Source organism: Juglans regia, chromosome 10 (genome assembly GCF_001411555.2).
Source record: "Juglans regia cultivar Chandler chromosome 10, Walnut 2.0, whole genome shotgun sequence".
Lineage (NCBI taxonomy): Eukaryota > Viridiplantae > Streptophyta > Magnoliopsida > Fagales > Juglandaceae > Juglans > Juglans regia.
Window position 1 is genome coordinate 34,920,566 of NC_049910.1, and position 17,027 is coordinate 34,937,592.

Below are 17,027 nucleotides of genomic sequence, written 5' to 3' on the forward strand. Positions count from 1 at the left end.
TATTTTAGTCCAACAAGCATTCTACAAAGAAGAAAAAATGCCGATTTCTTTGGTAAAAGTTTTAACATCAATCTACTTTAAATTTCTCAATCATAGATTCATACATGAAAGTTCAAACACAACTAATTTCAGACAAACATGTTCAGCTGGTCCACTAATTTAGCAAACCAAATTTGAATATAAATTTTAACTTATTAGGCTTAACCTCGACTGTCTTGAGCATCAAAACAATGTAATAAATAAACCACATTTATATATCTTAATGATCAACTTAGCTTTTTTCTCTCTTTATTTTTTCATTTTGATTAAGTAATGGGGTAGGGGAAGCTTGAACATTCCAAAATTTATAATGAAAATTTAACACAGAATTGCAACTTATTGACATTGCAGTAATCGACACATCAAATCCTTCAAAGCTAAAGAACTATAATGAGGAAACTTTTTTTTTTTTTTATTGATCGATGGAACTATAATGAGGAAACTTGCAAAAGAAAAGAGACTTTTCAGTACATAAGAATGACCCTAACATGATAACAACATCATACAGTGCAAAATGAACCAGTTTCAAATCTCGGGCCATACTCGAAGGAGCAATCTCATTTCAACCATGTCAAGTGCATGCCAACATTAAGGATAGAAAGAACCAAGTAGAAGGCCAGAAATTATCAAGTCTTGTAGAGATAAAGAATTAAATTGTCCCGGGTATTGGTTCGGAAAAATTGGATCTTGACTGTGTGGTGGAGCACCAAACCAAGGTGAAGTTTGTGGATAAATAATGGGTTGATTTAGTGGTTGACCATGTGACCCTTCAATACCTATTGGAAATTGAGTTGGAGCAGAAGTAAGTGTCCCAGCACTGTGGTACAAATTATTACCTAACCGAGAAGCATCATAGTTCTGCTTTCTTCCCGAGCCTTCCACAAACTGTTGTCCTTTCCGCCCTTCCATTATACGCTGCTTCTTCATTGGACGAGGATTACTCGGAACAGGACTAGCTGTATTTTCACCATCCACAGGATTTCTAGTACTTATATCCGGTAATGTAGATACTGCATTGACACCAAACAAAATATCCCTTAATGTTGGTCGCTGCATCCGGCCACCTAGAAAGGTCAAAAGGTAACCAAGGGAATATTGCACACATTCGTAGATCTTTTTAACTTCTTGTCTTCCTACTGCCCTCGCAACATTTTGGGATTGTTCTGTGAAATCCTCAACCTGTAAGAAGCATGTGAACACATCAATGATCAAACACTACAGGTGAAGTCAGAACCCTTGTCTAAAGTTACAGCTGCTGGATGAAAAATTCGAATCTGATTCAGAAGTAGTGATAAGCTGGTTGCTTGGAAAAGATGAGGCACACTGGTTAGTGAGAGAAGTGTGGAATCAGATTCTAGAAAGATGCTTGGCCCTTGTCCTTCATACGGGCATGTTTATAGAGAAGTTAATCATGCTGCAGATTGGTTGGCCAAATCAGATGCTCTAGTTGTTTCTAGGGAGTATGTTGGCAGGCATGAGGTTTCAAAAGAGGTGAGATGTTTTGTGGTGGTGGAGAGAGAGGGCATACCATACTTAAGCTATAAATGAGTTTTTCTTTGTATGGTTTGGAGATGTTTGCTATTTGTTTTCATTAGTGATGTGCTATGGATTGCTCACTCCCTAATGTGGGCTTTTATATGAACTAATACAGAATTTTCTGAAAACCAAAAGTCAGAACCCACAATTTTCGTAACTCCAAGGGGTTGGCCCAAGTGGTGAAGGCCTTGGTCTTGGAGTATCACTACATTCAAGGTCCAAGGTTCAACACCTCATGGGTGCAAACAATCCTTTAGTGCAACACCCCCTGGTGAAAAGCCAATGATTTAACCAATTCCGTATAGGAAAACTTCCGAGGGTGCGAAACACAGTATCAGAGTTTACTCTACAAGGGTGGGTCCGAAGGACCCTGCCTTGGAGAGGTTACCCAACATCAAAAAAATAAATAAAAAAACCCACAATTTTTGTCAAAAAGAAAATAAAATAGGCAGCGTACACTTATAAAGTTCAACTCAGAATCCCATGATTTAGATGTCCAAGATCCTTCATATAAGCTGGCACAGAGACCTTCCTTCCAAAGCGTCTCAACTGATTCTAGCTGCAACATTAAGAACCTTGAATTAGATGTACTATACAAACAATGGGTTGCCTCAATTTTCTTGGATAGTAAATATCCAGATTAAAAGGATTAGAGCTGTTATTTTATCGCTAATAAGCTAACAAAAGTAGAGAACAAGAATTACCTTAATAAGTAGAGTAATGAAAAGCTCTGCCAAGGATTCTATATTCTTTTTTCCATAGTCCAAATAATTATGAACATTTCTTGCCACACTTCCAGGATCAGTTCCATCTGGACCATGCCAAGGTGGCTCAAATGTCAAAATGAAGCAAATCAAGAAGGTCCATGATTGTTACCAAGCAGCAATCATAAAACCAGAATAAGTTCGATAATGAGCAAACAAGGAAAGTAGCAAAACGAAAAAAGAACAATTAGCTTTCGCAAATTAAGAGCTAAGTAGAAACTGCGGAAAGTAATGTAGATTATTTTTGGATACATGCTATGGAATCTGAACTCAACTGGAATCATAACAAAGTTTATCCTTAAAACAAAATGCAACTAATATCTTTCCCTGTCAGCAGAGTGACTGCAACTCTAACAAGCTCCGAAAAGAAGTAACCCTAATATCATATTTCAACAGTTCCTTGCAAGTATCTAAATATGGAAAAGCCACCCTAGAAAAGCTAATGGCATGCATTTTGAGTGTTAAATCCACTTGAGATAAAAAAGGGAAGTTGTGTCAAATAGTTTGGCCATTTGGCATCTGAGGAAAAGTGATATAACTTGAGTAAAAATGGGAAGCACCCCGAAAATGGCATGTATAGAGGCTGTGAAAAAATATATATGTTATAGGGAAAGTGACAGAAAGTACAATTTCAGATAGAAATGTTGCAAAAAATGCACATTGCTAACCTTAATTGGCTAATGAGGATCCTTGGATGATCCCAACTCAATTCTGACTAAGGCTCAGTTAAGTTATAGGTTGAGTATGTACTTAATAAATGAAAAGAGTAAGGTATATGTAAATGTTGAGGGCTGGATTTCTACATTGGAACACTTGCCACAGCACATTTGACAAAAAGGAAGACCAGCCCAAACCGCAACCAAAATAAGAAATAAATAAACAAGTGCACCTTGAATGGGCTTATAGCACAAATTCCCTCATAACAGCTCATGGCACGAGTTCCCTCCTAATGGGCTCATAGCCCAACATAAGCCAAGTGGACCATGGCCCATGTTTTGTCTTACAAAGGCCCTAGGCCAGAAACTTAAGCAAAAAGGTTCATGGCCTAAATCTCCTCTTAATGGACTCAGGCCCGAGATACATCCTAACGGGCCTGCGTCCCATGTTTCATCTCAACAGGATCACAGCTAAGATTATATTCCTCCTAGCTCACTACGCATGACACATGCCATTGGGCCCATGGCCTACGAAGTGCTATACCAGATCAATCGCCCATCACTATTGTATTGAGAAGAAGGGAGACTAAAAATAGATCCCAAACCAGCAAAAAGGGCCTCAAATCAGTGTGGCAGAAAATATGCCACAAGCAGACCTACACCGACCCACTTAAAGGACCCCTTTCCACATTTCAAAGTTAAGGCTCATGCAAATTAAAAAATTAAAAATTAAATTGTGGGCCAAGGGGCAGATTGTAGGAATGCCATCCAACCCAAAAAGCACATGGGATGATCTTCTCCCTGGGGAAGCCAGGGTGCAGTAGCGACATGAAATGCCAACTCATGAAAATTTAGATGAAAGGAAAGCTCACTACTGGCAACCAATTGTCATACCCAAATTAAGTTTTTGAACCGATTTTCTCTGCAACCAGAAGACTAGGCTCATGAATTGCTTCACAGTGAGGTGGGCTTATAATATCTTTTTAAAATCTTTGTGGTGAGCCTTTTACCTTCTTGATGTAAAACCACAAATATGTGATTAAATCATTAAAACTACAACCTTAGAATATCCAACAATTAAACAAAAAATGCTCGAGTCTGTGTGTTAGATGCATGCATGTGTATAAACAGCAACATTGCGACATAAGCAATGCAAGTGAATACACCATTTCAATGTATCAATGTCACATCTCAATGTCGATGCATCAAGGGAAATATCCAAGGGATAAATTCACTTTCTTTGGCTAATATGGCATCTAATACCAAACATACAATCCTTGGTTCCATTCATGTTCTTCTCTACATTCTGGACATAAAAAAAAAAATTCTTTGAAGATAACAAAATTACTGCCTAAATTTGGAAAATATAATCAAGTTTTTTAGGAGTTCAATAACCAGAGAATTGTTACCATATGGTTTACAGAATCATTCACCTTTAAATAAAGCGGAAAAGGGAGGTAGAATTGGAGGATCTCGAGTCTGTGAGAAAGGGGAAAAAATTAGTAACTAAAACAAAAAATCAACAATCAGACTAATCTTTCAGTATCTTTAGAAACGAGCAGATATAATTTACACTTCCAACCATCAGAAACACATTACTTAAAATGGATATATGGTCAGAAGTGGTATCAATAGGTTGATCACTTGTACCAAACACTGTGTGGATGACAAGAAAACACCAATTTCTGAAGCATGCATAATCTACCAAAAACTTAACATCGTTTAAAGGCACACAGTCAACAATAATATTATGCTAACATTGCACAGTGCAAACATTATGATATTATCCCCTCCATCCCATAAGTGTCTCCATAGAAACGAACATGAACTTTATGGACAATTTAATGCATTGACAACTCAAGCTTTCTTTCACATTCCCCAAAAACGACTGTGCATTATTAGTGGCTTGCTCTTTTTCTTACAAAGGACACAAAATCCCAAGTAGTATAAAAAAGGAAAAGAATAAATTTTTTGTTTAGTAAGAGAAATTTCATTAAGGGTCAAGAAAGGAAATATCCAAGTACAAAGGGAATATACATTAGATACACCTAACCTGAAAAAGTAAGAAAGTCAAGAAAATTATGGAAGTCAAAGCTTGGGAAAAAGAAACATTAATCAACACTCCATTAGAACTTCTATGGAGGATTATTTGAAGACATCTAGTGATTTTCCTTCACGGCATTCTTTGATCAATTGTATTCCATTAATTTAGGAGGCTAAGCTCATTTGGGCGTCTTCCAAGAATTGTTTGTTCGCAGTTCACTCTAAACACCCTCATCCCTCGTGGTAACAATCCATTCTCCTAGAACAGTGTTTGGCAGATAAAGACCCCTTTGAGGCGTGCAATTGTTGCATGGACAGCTTCTCAAGGAAAGATACTCACCATGGATGTATGGAAAAGAAACATTGTGGTAATTGATTGGTGTTGCACATGCAAGAGGAGTGAGGAGTCTGTGTAAAAAAAAAAAATAGAGAAGCGAGGAGTCCGTTGACCATCTTTCACTACATTGCGAGATGGCTAGTGCTTTATAGAATGACTTCTTCAGGTGAATTGGTTTGGCTTGGGTCATGGCCAGAAGAATAGTGGGCCATTTCTACTATTGGAGAGGGTTAGATGGAAGCCCACAAATTGCAGCAGTGAAAGGTGGTTTCTATTTGCCTAATATGATGTATTTAGAAGGAATGTAACAATAGGAATTTTGAGGATCGTGAACAGACACTGGAGGAGCTCAAAACCTTACTTTTTACTATTCTCTTCCTTTGGACTGTCTCTCTAGAATTTCATGGGATAACTCTTCATGATTTTCTCGTATCTATATTGGTGACCCCTTGTATACAACCTGTCTTCTAGGATGCACCTTTTGCATTTTTAGTGATACTTTATAACTTTATAAAAACTGGTTACAAGCATCTGTTTTTTTTAGGCTTAAATTCTAACCAAACAATGAATATAAGTTATATGCAACTCTGCCCCCAATCTTCCACACTCCAAGGAAGCAGCATACAGCATTCCACCACCTATCACCTATTCCACATACCACAATGGAGATACTAGTACATGGATCTATCGTGGAGCAAGCATTTTTGCAGCTACTCTCAACAATCAAATCAATGCAATAGAACTTCATAGTTGGAGAAAATTCTAAGTTTTAGTCCAAATGATTATACACCTAACAAAAAGAAAAACTTGACCTAACTTTTCACAGAAAAAATAAAAATGCTGATCATACCTGCAAATGGAAGGCAACCAATGATACTAGGGATAAAGAGTTCAGAGTTCGATCTTTGGAACTATTAATGCCATGTGCCTTTGCCCAAGCTTTCACCTGCAACCAAAGAAGAAAAAACAAATATATCAATCCCAATGTACACAAGCACTAAATTTGACGTTGGGGAAACTATTTATATTGAAGGGATTAACATGTCTTGCTAGAATATGGCCTCATCTCTACCCTTCAATTTTGATCTCAAAAAAAAAACAAAAAAACCTTCATTTGTATCCAATGCAAATGGAAAAGGCATTAACTCTTGATTCATGATCTAACAAATGAGTCCTTTTTTTATATAAGTACGAAGATATTTATTGATATTGAAATAGGCATAGCCCAAGTACATAGTAAGTATACATGATGATCTAACAAATGAATCCTATAGTCCCCTAGATGAGTTTACTTAAATCTCTCTTTCACGACTTTCCCTAATCCCCCATAACAATCCTGAGAGCTTTCTTCTTTAAATTCCCAAACTTCAAATAACTCCATATGATGAAGTTCTTGATTTCAAGTGGGGAGACCATGTACCATTCTCAATTATTTTGTTGCTGAGGAGTTATAGGCACATGGAGCACAGTCACTAGCATTCTCTTTGTTTGGTATTTCTTAGGGCGTGCCTAAGTCAGTAAGAGAGTTATTGGCTTGTCTGAAAAATTGTTTCAATGAACATTGGAAAAGCATTATTTGGAATGCCATTCCTCTATTATGTCTTCTGTGGAGGGGGAATGCTCAATAGAATTGGCCTCCCAATTTATATCTACATACATATTATTTTTACAAGGAATAAAGCTTCATCAAAACACAGAAGGCTCATCCAAGAGTCACCTATCTAGAAATAGAAAAAGAAACAAGAAAATCATGAAAGGTTAGCCATTTTTATAGCCTCCCAATTTTTAGATTAAAGACACTATTTCCAAAATCTATTTCTAATTAAATTTAAGCAATTTGGGGGTTCTCATCTTTTTCCTTCTAGGCGTTATTGGATCTTTGTGACTTTTGATCTTAAAATTAATCTTCTTTTTTTCGTATTGTCTGTATGCATCACATGTACAAGATGTCATGCATATCAAACTTCCTTTTCTAAGGCCACAAGGTTACTTTGGGCTTTGAGTCAGTCTGTGATAAAAGGATACACCTATCTTGTTTTTTCATAAAATTCTTTTTACTAATCAAAAATTTTTTTAGGGGGGTGGCAGGCAGGCAACTAAACATATCATAACTAAAATGCTAGAAATTTGTCCAAGGCGGTATGATAGCATTAGCCAACATAAAGGAATAATGTCTTATTGGGCCATACATTCGGAAGCATTAATTACCAAAAAACTAAGCTTCCGAAACCTTTCATCAATCATAGAAACCATGTGGACAATCTGGGATTTTGCAATACCATCCCTATTCTCAACTGATAAATCACATTCAATTCCAGTTCCACGATCAATGACTTTGACAACTGGCACCCTTGCCGTTGTGATTGTCTGAAGGCGATCAACATGTCCTCCCCCTACAACAAAGAAATGCATCTATGACGATAGTTATAACAAAACCGCTACCCCAATTCAATACTTTAGGGTTTCCCCAGCGTGCCTATTGTATGGATCAGTTTTTTACCTTGCCTTCAACTTTTTAATCTCAATTAAATCGGGAAAAAAAACTAATTTAAATAACCAGTTTGTATAAAACAAGCAAGAGAAACAGCATTCAAACATATGATAACAATATAAAAGAAATGAAAGAAAAACTAAATGCCAATAATTACTTTGAAGAGTGTGAAACTTTTTTGCAAACTTTCTGAGGGTTTCAATCCTCTTCTGTCGAGAAATTTTAACAGCCGTGTTGCTGAAATTCACAGATAAATCTATATCACTTCCAGCACAGAATATATCCATTACGAAAGAGCCAAATGCCTCCACGACAGGAGACTCATCAGCATTGCCTGAAATAACAAAAAGGAAAATAATTAAATGAATGAAACTCAAAAGATCTAGTGCAAGTAAAAATACAACTTTCAAGAAACTGAGGCATTTATTGGCATATTGCAATATCAATGTTAGAGGACATTTTTTTTACAAGTCCAATGAAGAAGCAGCGTATAATGGAAGCTCGGAAAGGACAACAGTTTGTGGAAGGCTCGGGAAGAAAGCAGAACTATGATGCTTCTCGGTTAGGTAATATCAATGTTAGAGGACATGGTTGTAATAAGTGTAACTTGTGAGGGTATAATCGTCAATTGTATATAGTATATATGTGTTGTTGTACATCAATGAATAAAAAGTGTGAAGTATTTTCCCTCCATAAGTTTCTACATGGTATCAAAGCTCACGGTTGTTGGATGGTGGTAAGTGGTGTATAGTGGTTCATGCCAAAATCAAGCTCACTGTGGTCCAAACTCGTTAGAGTGATTTCCGGTGTCATATCTGAATTTTATCGCCAGATCTAAGCTCACCAGTGTTTGCAGCTGCCGGATTCGAGTTTGTCGTCGTCCTCCGCGCATCCCAGTGGCTTCTCTATTCGTCTTCGGCGGCCCGTAGGTGTTTGAAGGAGTTTCATGCGAGTTTCCAGTGTCGTCTCTGGTTTTGGACACCAAGGGTGAGTTCCCCGTCGTCAACGGCCGCCTGAAGTGCTGCTTGTCGCCGGCAACGTCAAAGGGACGTAGTGTTTGGTTGCAGGGATAACCAATCCCATCTTCAAGTGCAGATAACCCCAACTTGGAGAAAGAGATTGTTCCTAATCTGGAATAACGCCTGTTTCGTAACAAGGATAAGGTAATTCCTAGACCACTTACCTAATCCATTTTTGAGTTTAGGTTGAAGTCAATTTCGGCTGATACCCAATAAAGATCGATACCGGCCTGTTCCAAGTAGATACCGGCTGATTCAAACCCGATACATGCCGATTCCGAGCCAATACTAGCTGATACAGGTCGAAATAGTGCAATTCAAATCCGATACAATGTAATTCTGACCGATATAGGGCCGTATGGTTGTATCGGTCAGAAGTACATTATATCGGCTCTGAATTGCAATCAATATTGTGTTTCTCGGATTTTCAAGTTGAATTGTGGTTTTTCTCATATCTTGTATGGAGTTTTTGTCTCCAAGTTCAGTTGTGATATTTTTCCTACATCCACGACAACTAAATTTAAGTCACAGTTACATGATGCAGTTGCCACCTATGTTGCTCTTGGTGGGCGTGGAGGCTGGGGTGGTAGAGGCTCACGTGGGGGATGTGATGCCAAAAGTAATCGCACTCAAGGTCAAGAATCTCATAAGTACACCCATTGTGGTAGCACTAACCACTTGGTAGACTATTGTTGGGATCTACATGGTAGACCATCTGGATCAGCTAATCAAGTCATTTGCCAAGATATGATTAGTATATCAAAGGATGAGTATGATTAGCTTTTGGGTCGCACACAGGTTTCATCTTTCACAACTACTCTTGCCCACTCAGTTACAGTGTCCACATGTCTTGTCTCATCCACTCAAAATCCATGGATCATTGATTCAGGAGCTAATGAACATCTGACTAATTTGTCATTTGTCTTATCTAAGTTAGATACTGTGACATCTCCAAAAAGTGTTACTCTCACTAATGGTTCTCTTGTTAAAGTTACAGGCATTGGATCCACTAAACTCACTGACTCTATATAATTGTCATATGTTCTATATGCTCCTAGTTTTCCCTTTAGTTTGATGTTCATTAGTAAGATTACTCAAAGTCTTCAATATTCACTGACCTTTTATCCCTCCTCATGTGTCTTTCAGGATCTCAAGACGGGAAACAAGATTGGTACGGGGCCTGAAGCTGGTGGTCTGTATTATCTTGATGTTAAACAGTCACCCACCTGAGCCCTTACATCCTCCTCATCATCTGCTTAAAAATGGCACTGTCGCTTTGGTCACCCTCTTTCCCTTTTGAAGCTTTAGTTTAAGAATCTAGGAAATGTGTCTCCCTTTCCTTGTGAAGCATGTTAAATTAGTAAACATCATTGTATCTTTTGTACCTCGAGTTGTTAAACGAGCATGAAGTCCTTTTGAATTGGTTCACTTTGATATATGGAGACCAATCAACATTGAATCAAACAAGTTTCAATTTTTGTCACATTTATTGATGACTACTCTTGTGTGACTTGGGTGTTTCTGATGAAGGCAATATCTGAATTTCTTTTCATATTCAAAGTGTTTGGGAAAGAAATTAAAACTTAATTTAACAAAAAGGTTCAAGTTTTGCGTTCTGATAATGTTAGAGAATATCAATCTAGTGACTTTGCTACTTAAGTAAAAAAGGAATTTTTGATCAAATTTCATGTTCTTATACACCCCAACAGAATGGGATGGCTGAACGCAAAACTCGTCATTTGTTAGATGTACTTTTACTGCACATGCATGTTTCTAAACAATTTTGGAGTGATGGTGTTCTTACTACTTGTCAACTTATTAATCATATGCCTTCATCAGTTCTCGATGGTTTCTCTCCCTTCTCCATCTTGTTTCCTTCATCTCCACCATTTACCCTTCCTCCAAAAACCTTTGGGTGCGTTTGCTATGTTCATAACCTTGGCCCAGGTTTTGATAAACTTGATCCACGTTCTACCGTGTTTTTGTTGGTTATTCTTGGACTCAAAAAGGATATCGTTGTTATAGTCTTGTTCTTAGACCCTACTTCCAAGTGTTGATGTTACCTTCTTTGAGTCCATACCCTATTTCTCGTACACAGCTTCGAGTGTTGAGTGTGATCATCTACTATTACCTACTCTTACATTTTCTCCTTCACACTCATCCAACCTTACCCAACCCTCCTCAATGTCTCCCCCAGTTCTTTTACAGGCTTACTCGTGTCGCTTGCAGCCTCCGGCTTCCATACCCTCACAAGTTATGTTTACTAAGTCCTTGTGTTGGAGTCAGTTAAAACTTATTTGTTTCAAGCTAGGTTTATATGATATATGCCCCAGCTTGAGGGAAAGTGTTAAAGGACATGGTTGTAATAAGTGTAACTTGTGAGGGTATAATCGTCAATTGTATATAGTATATATGTTGTTGTACATCAATGAATAAAAAGTGTGAAGTATTTTCCCTCCATAAGTTTCTACATTCAATGTCACAAAAAACAGTTATCAAATTGAGAAATTCATGCGTGAAAGAAGCCATGCAAAGAAACACTACTATGCAATACTTTTTTATTGGATAATACAAGAATGATGCAATACTTTCCAACGTTGTAAAACCTTAAAAAAAAGTCGAATAGAAAATTCAAAAGCCTTTTAACTAGTTATGTCTAGCCAAAATAATTTCTTATTCTGAAAGAAAAGGCATGAACCTCATGTATATACACATGTACAATTCCAACCAACCCATGGCACGTTATGGTCAAATTTGATACCCAGTTACTGATACCGTAGTCAGGTCGATTACCACGTTTTGTTATACTGATTGTCCAACTAAGCCATAGATGTTTACTGGGCAATAAAGGATAATAAAATAATAATAATAAATAAATAAATAAATTTAAAAAAAAAAAACCCAAAATGACAAGATTATCTGCCTCTAACTGTTCAAGGACCTAATTCTTTTTTGGAAAATATGACGAAGCCACGCATAAAGCATAACTGTTATATAATGACTAAAAAAGATATTCATTAGTAGGCAGGCGCATTTAAAAAGCTTCATATACTATTTCCATGAGTGCACTGGAGTAACTTTGGCGTTTGCAGAAGTTCAGAATGAATACCATATATTTCCTTTGCTATTGCATTGAAGATACGAACCAAATCTCTCCGGTGGTCATAATCAATTGGTTTTGGGAGACAGGAAACAAAAATATCATTAAGTAGCTCATCAAGGTCAGATAAATGCATAGGATTAATTTTATTCTTCTGCAATCCACGTAACTCAAGCTTCTTTGCTTTCTTTTGCAAGACTGGATAAAAGAAAACGCATTAGAAGAGACATTGAACAACTGTCATGAAGAGGTATAAGAGACGCTAATGAGATAAAAAAAAATTCAGGAACATGCAGCTGGGGGGAAGACAGTTTGTAGGCAAAACTATGATTATAATTCATTCTTGCTAGTTGCCATCCAGCTAACCCCTACCCCAAAACAAATCAAGATGTCCTCATTGTTAAGATTTATTACTTTAATTCATTTTTAAATATTTATAACCAAACTAACATAAAGGTTTCAAATAATGTAAATCTACTTCTTTTTACAAGTCATTATTAAAGATTTATTTTTTGATAAGTATAAGAAAAGATTAGAAAAGAATATGAGAAGTTCGGTAAGCTAACATAAACATTTTAAATTCACTCATCCTCAAGCATGATCAGTCATACGTATAGGCATCTATATTTCAAAACCATTATAAAACATCTATGCAAAGTAAACTAGCCACTGCAGTATGACAATCACGGCATGAGAACTGCAGAATGACAATTTGATAAACTAGTAGGAAACTTTACGCTCATTGACAGCATTGCCAATATGAAACTGAAGGGGAAATCTCTAATCTACAAGATATGGATGCAATAATTTAATAAATTTTACACAGACAGCAGAGAAGAACTAAGAAACTCAGTGAGGAATTTACATGAACGTAATTTTTTCGTATCTATTTCTTCCCCTTCTTCTTAACTAGGTATTTTCGCTTGTATACATCCTGTGTCCTTGGGCATTGCCTAGATCTCTATTAATAAAAATTTACTTATAAAAAAAAAATTACATGATCTCTCAATGGAAAAGATTTGGGAGTATTTCTTACAAGAGATTCGATTTCCAAGAATCTTGCTGAAGAAACCAAGAACAATTTTGATTTCCCATCGCACTAAAAATTTCCCAAATAATTCCCTAAGCAAGTCCCTGAATTTCCTAGGTGCTTCCGCTGAGAGACAAGTATTTCCCTATTGTCTCCATGAAGTATTGATATAAATTCCTAAGTATTTGTCAAATGCTCTCCTAAGATTTTCATAATTTATAGAACCACTTCAGACACGGATTCCACCATTCCAACGACACTAATGAGAAAAACCCACCAGGAACATATTGTTTCTCGTTTAGGATAAACAAAACAAACATTATTGTTATGTTAAAACTTCTATCATCTTTATCAGTTAACAAAATAAACTATCCCCTGGGGCTGCAGATCTCATCAAAGGCTAACTGAGTTGTAAAGCAATTGAACCTTAAATCAAAGATAAGGACATTAGAAAAAGCGCACCATATCACTGACCTTTCCCACTTAGTGCCATGGGCTTATGAGCCTATAAAAATCCAAATAGTCCCTGAAATTTTCAAAATATGAAACGACAAAAAAGTCAAATTTCAAATACAAGTATATTGTAATACATTTAATAGGAGGGGCAAATTATCATACTTGCCGAGATAAAGCCCTTGAAAATGTTAGAGAAACAAAAAGTAAATGCAGAATTGAGGTTGAAATCAGAACCTAAAGCATATATATGGATCCCAGGAACAAAAGGGACAAGGACTAAAACAAAATACAAATCCACCTGGCGAATAATCGAAGCCTGCGTCTTCACTCAGGTAAAAAGGCCGCGCGCAGGAGATAGAGAGAGCGGGGTGGTTCTTCAACAGTTCCAAGGTAATCCAGTCTCCCCGTCTTCCTGCTCGAATTCGGATAAGTACGGAGGAACGTTCACAGAGTCGATTGACGTTTTTATCCTTAGCGAACGAGGACTTTTAGGCAGTTTGAACTTTGCACTCGTCATATCTCATTTGGGTAGGGAGAACTGAGAAGTGTTGATCAGTATCATGAATAATTGTTAATAGTAATAATAAAATATTAAATAATAATAATAATAATAATAAATATGTAAAAATTAAGAATAAAATAATAAATAATAATTGAGTATTTTAAAAAAATTGTTATAATTTTTTTAAATTTTTATATAAAATATAATAAATAATTCAATTTTTTTAATTTTTAAAATAATATTAATATTAAAAAATAATAATCCAAACCAAAGCCTCAAAGTAAGGGATCATATTTTGAATGGTAGTATGTTAGTAACGACGAGCCCTTGACTGAAAGTTTCCGCCGCCAAAAGTGCTTAGCCAAAACTTTTGCAACAACCTCACTCGTCGTTAAAGAAGTTTTTCTTGCGTATATTTTTTATGAGAGAAACGTGGCCTAACTCGGAACTACGGATCTATTTTGACACGATTATCATAAATAAAAAGGGACACAAAGCAGGTTAGAAAAAAAAAAAAAAAAAACAACTTTGGCATAGATCAAAATAACACTTATATATATATATATATATATATATGTATATATACATATATATATATAGTAAAAAAAAACTTTGGCATATATTATAGTAATCTTTTGGAGCCACTTTTAGGGCTAACGTGACTCCATATTAGTCCATATGTATGGACTCAAAATTTCATGTGTTATCAATAAAATGAAAGGATAATAATAGATTTACTACTTCCTACCATCTATTTGCTATTATTTTTTTTTAATTTTTAATTTTTAATTTATTTATTTATTACTTAATTGTTAAGAAAATGACTATTAATAAATTTGTATATTTTTTATTTTTTTTAATGATTAAAGATATTAAAAAAATACTTAAAAGAAAATAATAAAAATAATAAAAATTTCAAATATACTATAGAATAGTAAAATAATAGTAAGAGGATAATAAGTCTATCATTATCCAAAATTCCTTGCATTATCAATTAAAATTAAATGCATGTGTCGCATAATCCCCACACAATTACTACTTTTACAATTTATTTCTGTTATAAAATTATATCATTTATTTTTCTTCCATATTAATCTTTCAACTTTAATGAGACGAAGAGGTTGCCATAATTTTTAAAGAAATGTGGTTTAGAAGGAATAGAATGGTATTTGAGGACAAGTTTGTTAGTCCAAGTAAAGTAATAACTGCTGCTATATCAAGTCTTAACAGTTATCAAGAAGCTAGAGTTGAGGAGAACCAGAACAAGGGATTAAATAGCCAAAGAAGAAAAGATACAGAGTGGAAGCCACCAGATGAGGGTGTAACAAAGGTGAATTTCGATGCTGCCATCGATAAAACAAATAACAGAGTTGGGATGGGCATAGTAGCAAAGACTTATAAGGGAGAGTTACTATTATCATTTTGTGCATCAAAGATGTTTAGTGGAATTTCGAGTCTGGCTGAAACTACTGTCTTATGGAGAGCTATGGATCTAGTTGTGAAATTAAATGGTGGAAATGTGGTGTTCGAAGGAGATGCTGAAAGAGTAATAAAAGGGGTAACAAGGAAGGGAGTTATATGTGCATCGATGGGGTAGTTTCTTGATGAAATGAGGAGCAGACTGTCTCATAGACAAGATTGGTCTGTGAAGTTCATTTATAGAGAAGGCAATAGTGTGGCTCATGAGCTTACTAAGAGGGCTTTGAGAATGGAAGGTGAATGTTTCTGGATTAAAGAGGGACCTATTGAGATTGCTGGTATAATCAATAGAGAAATGCTATGTAATAATTTAGAGCAATTGCATTTGGGTGATAGATTGTAAACAGATGTAATTTTGCACCTTTTGATTATGAATGAATAAGAAGGACTTATTGATGTTTAAAAAAAAAAAAAACTTTAATGAGAAGTAAATTATAAACTAAGTATCAACTTTGGAAATTAAATAACAATTTTAATAATTTGTTCATATTATAAATGTATGGACCTTGAACCAAAGGGAGAAAGAACCTCATGTGGATGGAAAGGGCCTATAGAGATCTAGGGAAGCATCTTTCTTATCTGATGACTTGCACTGCTTGCCCTTTCTAGGCCCACCATCTATTAACTATGGAAATGTTGGTGGAGGAAATGTAAGTTTGATCGTTCTTCGAAGTTGTCCATTTCCTTCTTCGTTAAATTGAGTGTCTTTTGGTGGTGGCAGCAAGTTAATTATATACTAAAATGAGGCAAAATAGGCAATTGAAAGATATATTTATAAATAAGTATATAAGTATTGTTTGGTTTACACACAAATCTTACGTAAAGAAACTTACACGCTAACGCGTAATTTAATGTGATTTATCAAATTTTAAAACTTTATTTATTGTAAAATAGTTTAATATATTATATTAAATCACATTAGTATATAAACTTTCTTGTATAAGATTTGTAGGTAAACTCAACACATCTCATATCAGAGTCTGATCATGACTCGGCCATTCATTAAGCAAAGAAAAATCATGTGCTATTTTCTATAGCCGAGTCTGTTCTGATATTGCTATCTACAACCAATACTAGATCCTTCTGAAGTCCCAAATCAAGCTTCACCTTAGGCAAATATTCATTGATCTCGAGACACAAGTACAATCAGACACAAAACATGATGCATGCATTTGCTAATCATCAGGAATAAACAAAGAAAAGTTCTCCCAATATAAGAAAAATAAGCATTTGTGACGGATTATTTATGATAATAATGACTATTTACAACGAAAACAGACTCATTTTAGTATGAAATAATCATTTTTGTAAGAAATAATTAGTCATAAATAAATAATTTTCTTGTAATATCCAAGATTTATCTTGATTTCTTCTATCCATATATACAACAAGCAGAAATGTCCACAAAAGAAATTATCTTAACTTCAAGGGATGATGATAATTTCTTTTGTAGCTCTAAAAAAGGGGTGGGGTTTCATGACTTTCTAATTAAAGGGATGATGGATGAGTATACTAATTGGTCATGGAAGGTGAGTACTCCTCCAATATGAACGCATATATGTCCCCCCCATTGGA

General features: G+C 35.6%; 2 protein-coding genes across 5 annotated transcripts; one reads left to right on the plus strand and one right to left on the minus strand.

The window, feature by feature from the left end:
- Positions 1 to 425: 425 nt before the first annotated feature.
- Positions 426 to 14,011, minus strand: LOC108981914 (protein HESO1-like). 4 transcript variants are annotated; one of them, XM_018953174.2, is made up of 10 exons: positions 13,770 to 14,011; positions 13,478 to 13,541; positions 11,995 to 12,183; positions 8,024 to 8,200; positions 7,584 to 7,768; positions 6,226 to 6,321; positions 4,429 to 4,474; positions 2,280 to 2,386; positions 2,033 to 2,134; positions 426 to 1,218 (listed from the first exon to the last, which is right to left on the minus strand). In XM_018953174.2, the coding sequence occupies exons 3-10, from the start codon at positions 12,119 to 12,121 to the stop codon at positions 628 to 630; spliced, it is 1,431 nt and encodes a 476-aa protein (XP_018808719.2). In that variant the 5' UTR covers positions 12,122 to 12,183; positions 13,478 to 13,541; positions 13,770 to 14,011; the 3' UTR covers positions 426 to 627. The 4 variants fall into 4 exon arrangements, with proteins under 4 accessions (XP_018808719.2, XP_018808712.2, XP_018808727.2 ...); XM_018953167.2 differs by having other exon boundaries at positions 13,490 to 13,541; positions 13,770 to 13,979; XM_018953182.2 differs by lacking the exon at positions 11,995 to 12,183 and having other exon boundaries at positions 13,490 to 13,541; positions 13,770 to 13,979.
- A 1,124-nt stretch (positions 14,012 to 15,135) lies between these two features.
- On the plus strand, positions 15,136 to 15,570 carry LOC108981721. The gene has a single exon (XM_018952971.2). It carries the CDS (start codon positions 15,136 to 15,138, stop codon positions 15,568 to 15,570), a length of 435 nt encoding a protein of 144 aa, XP_018808516.2.
- The last annotated feature ends 1,457 nt before the right edge of the window (positions 15,571 to 17,027 follow it).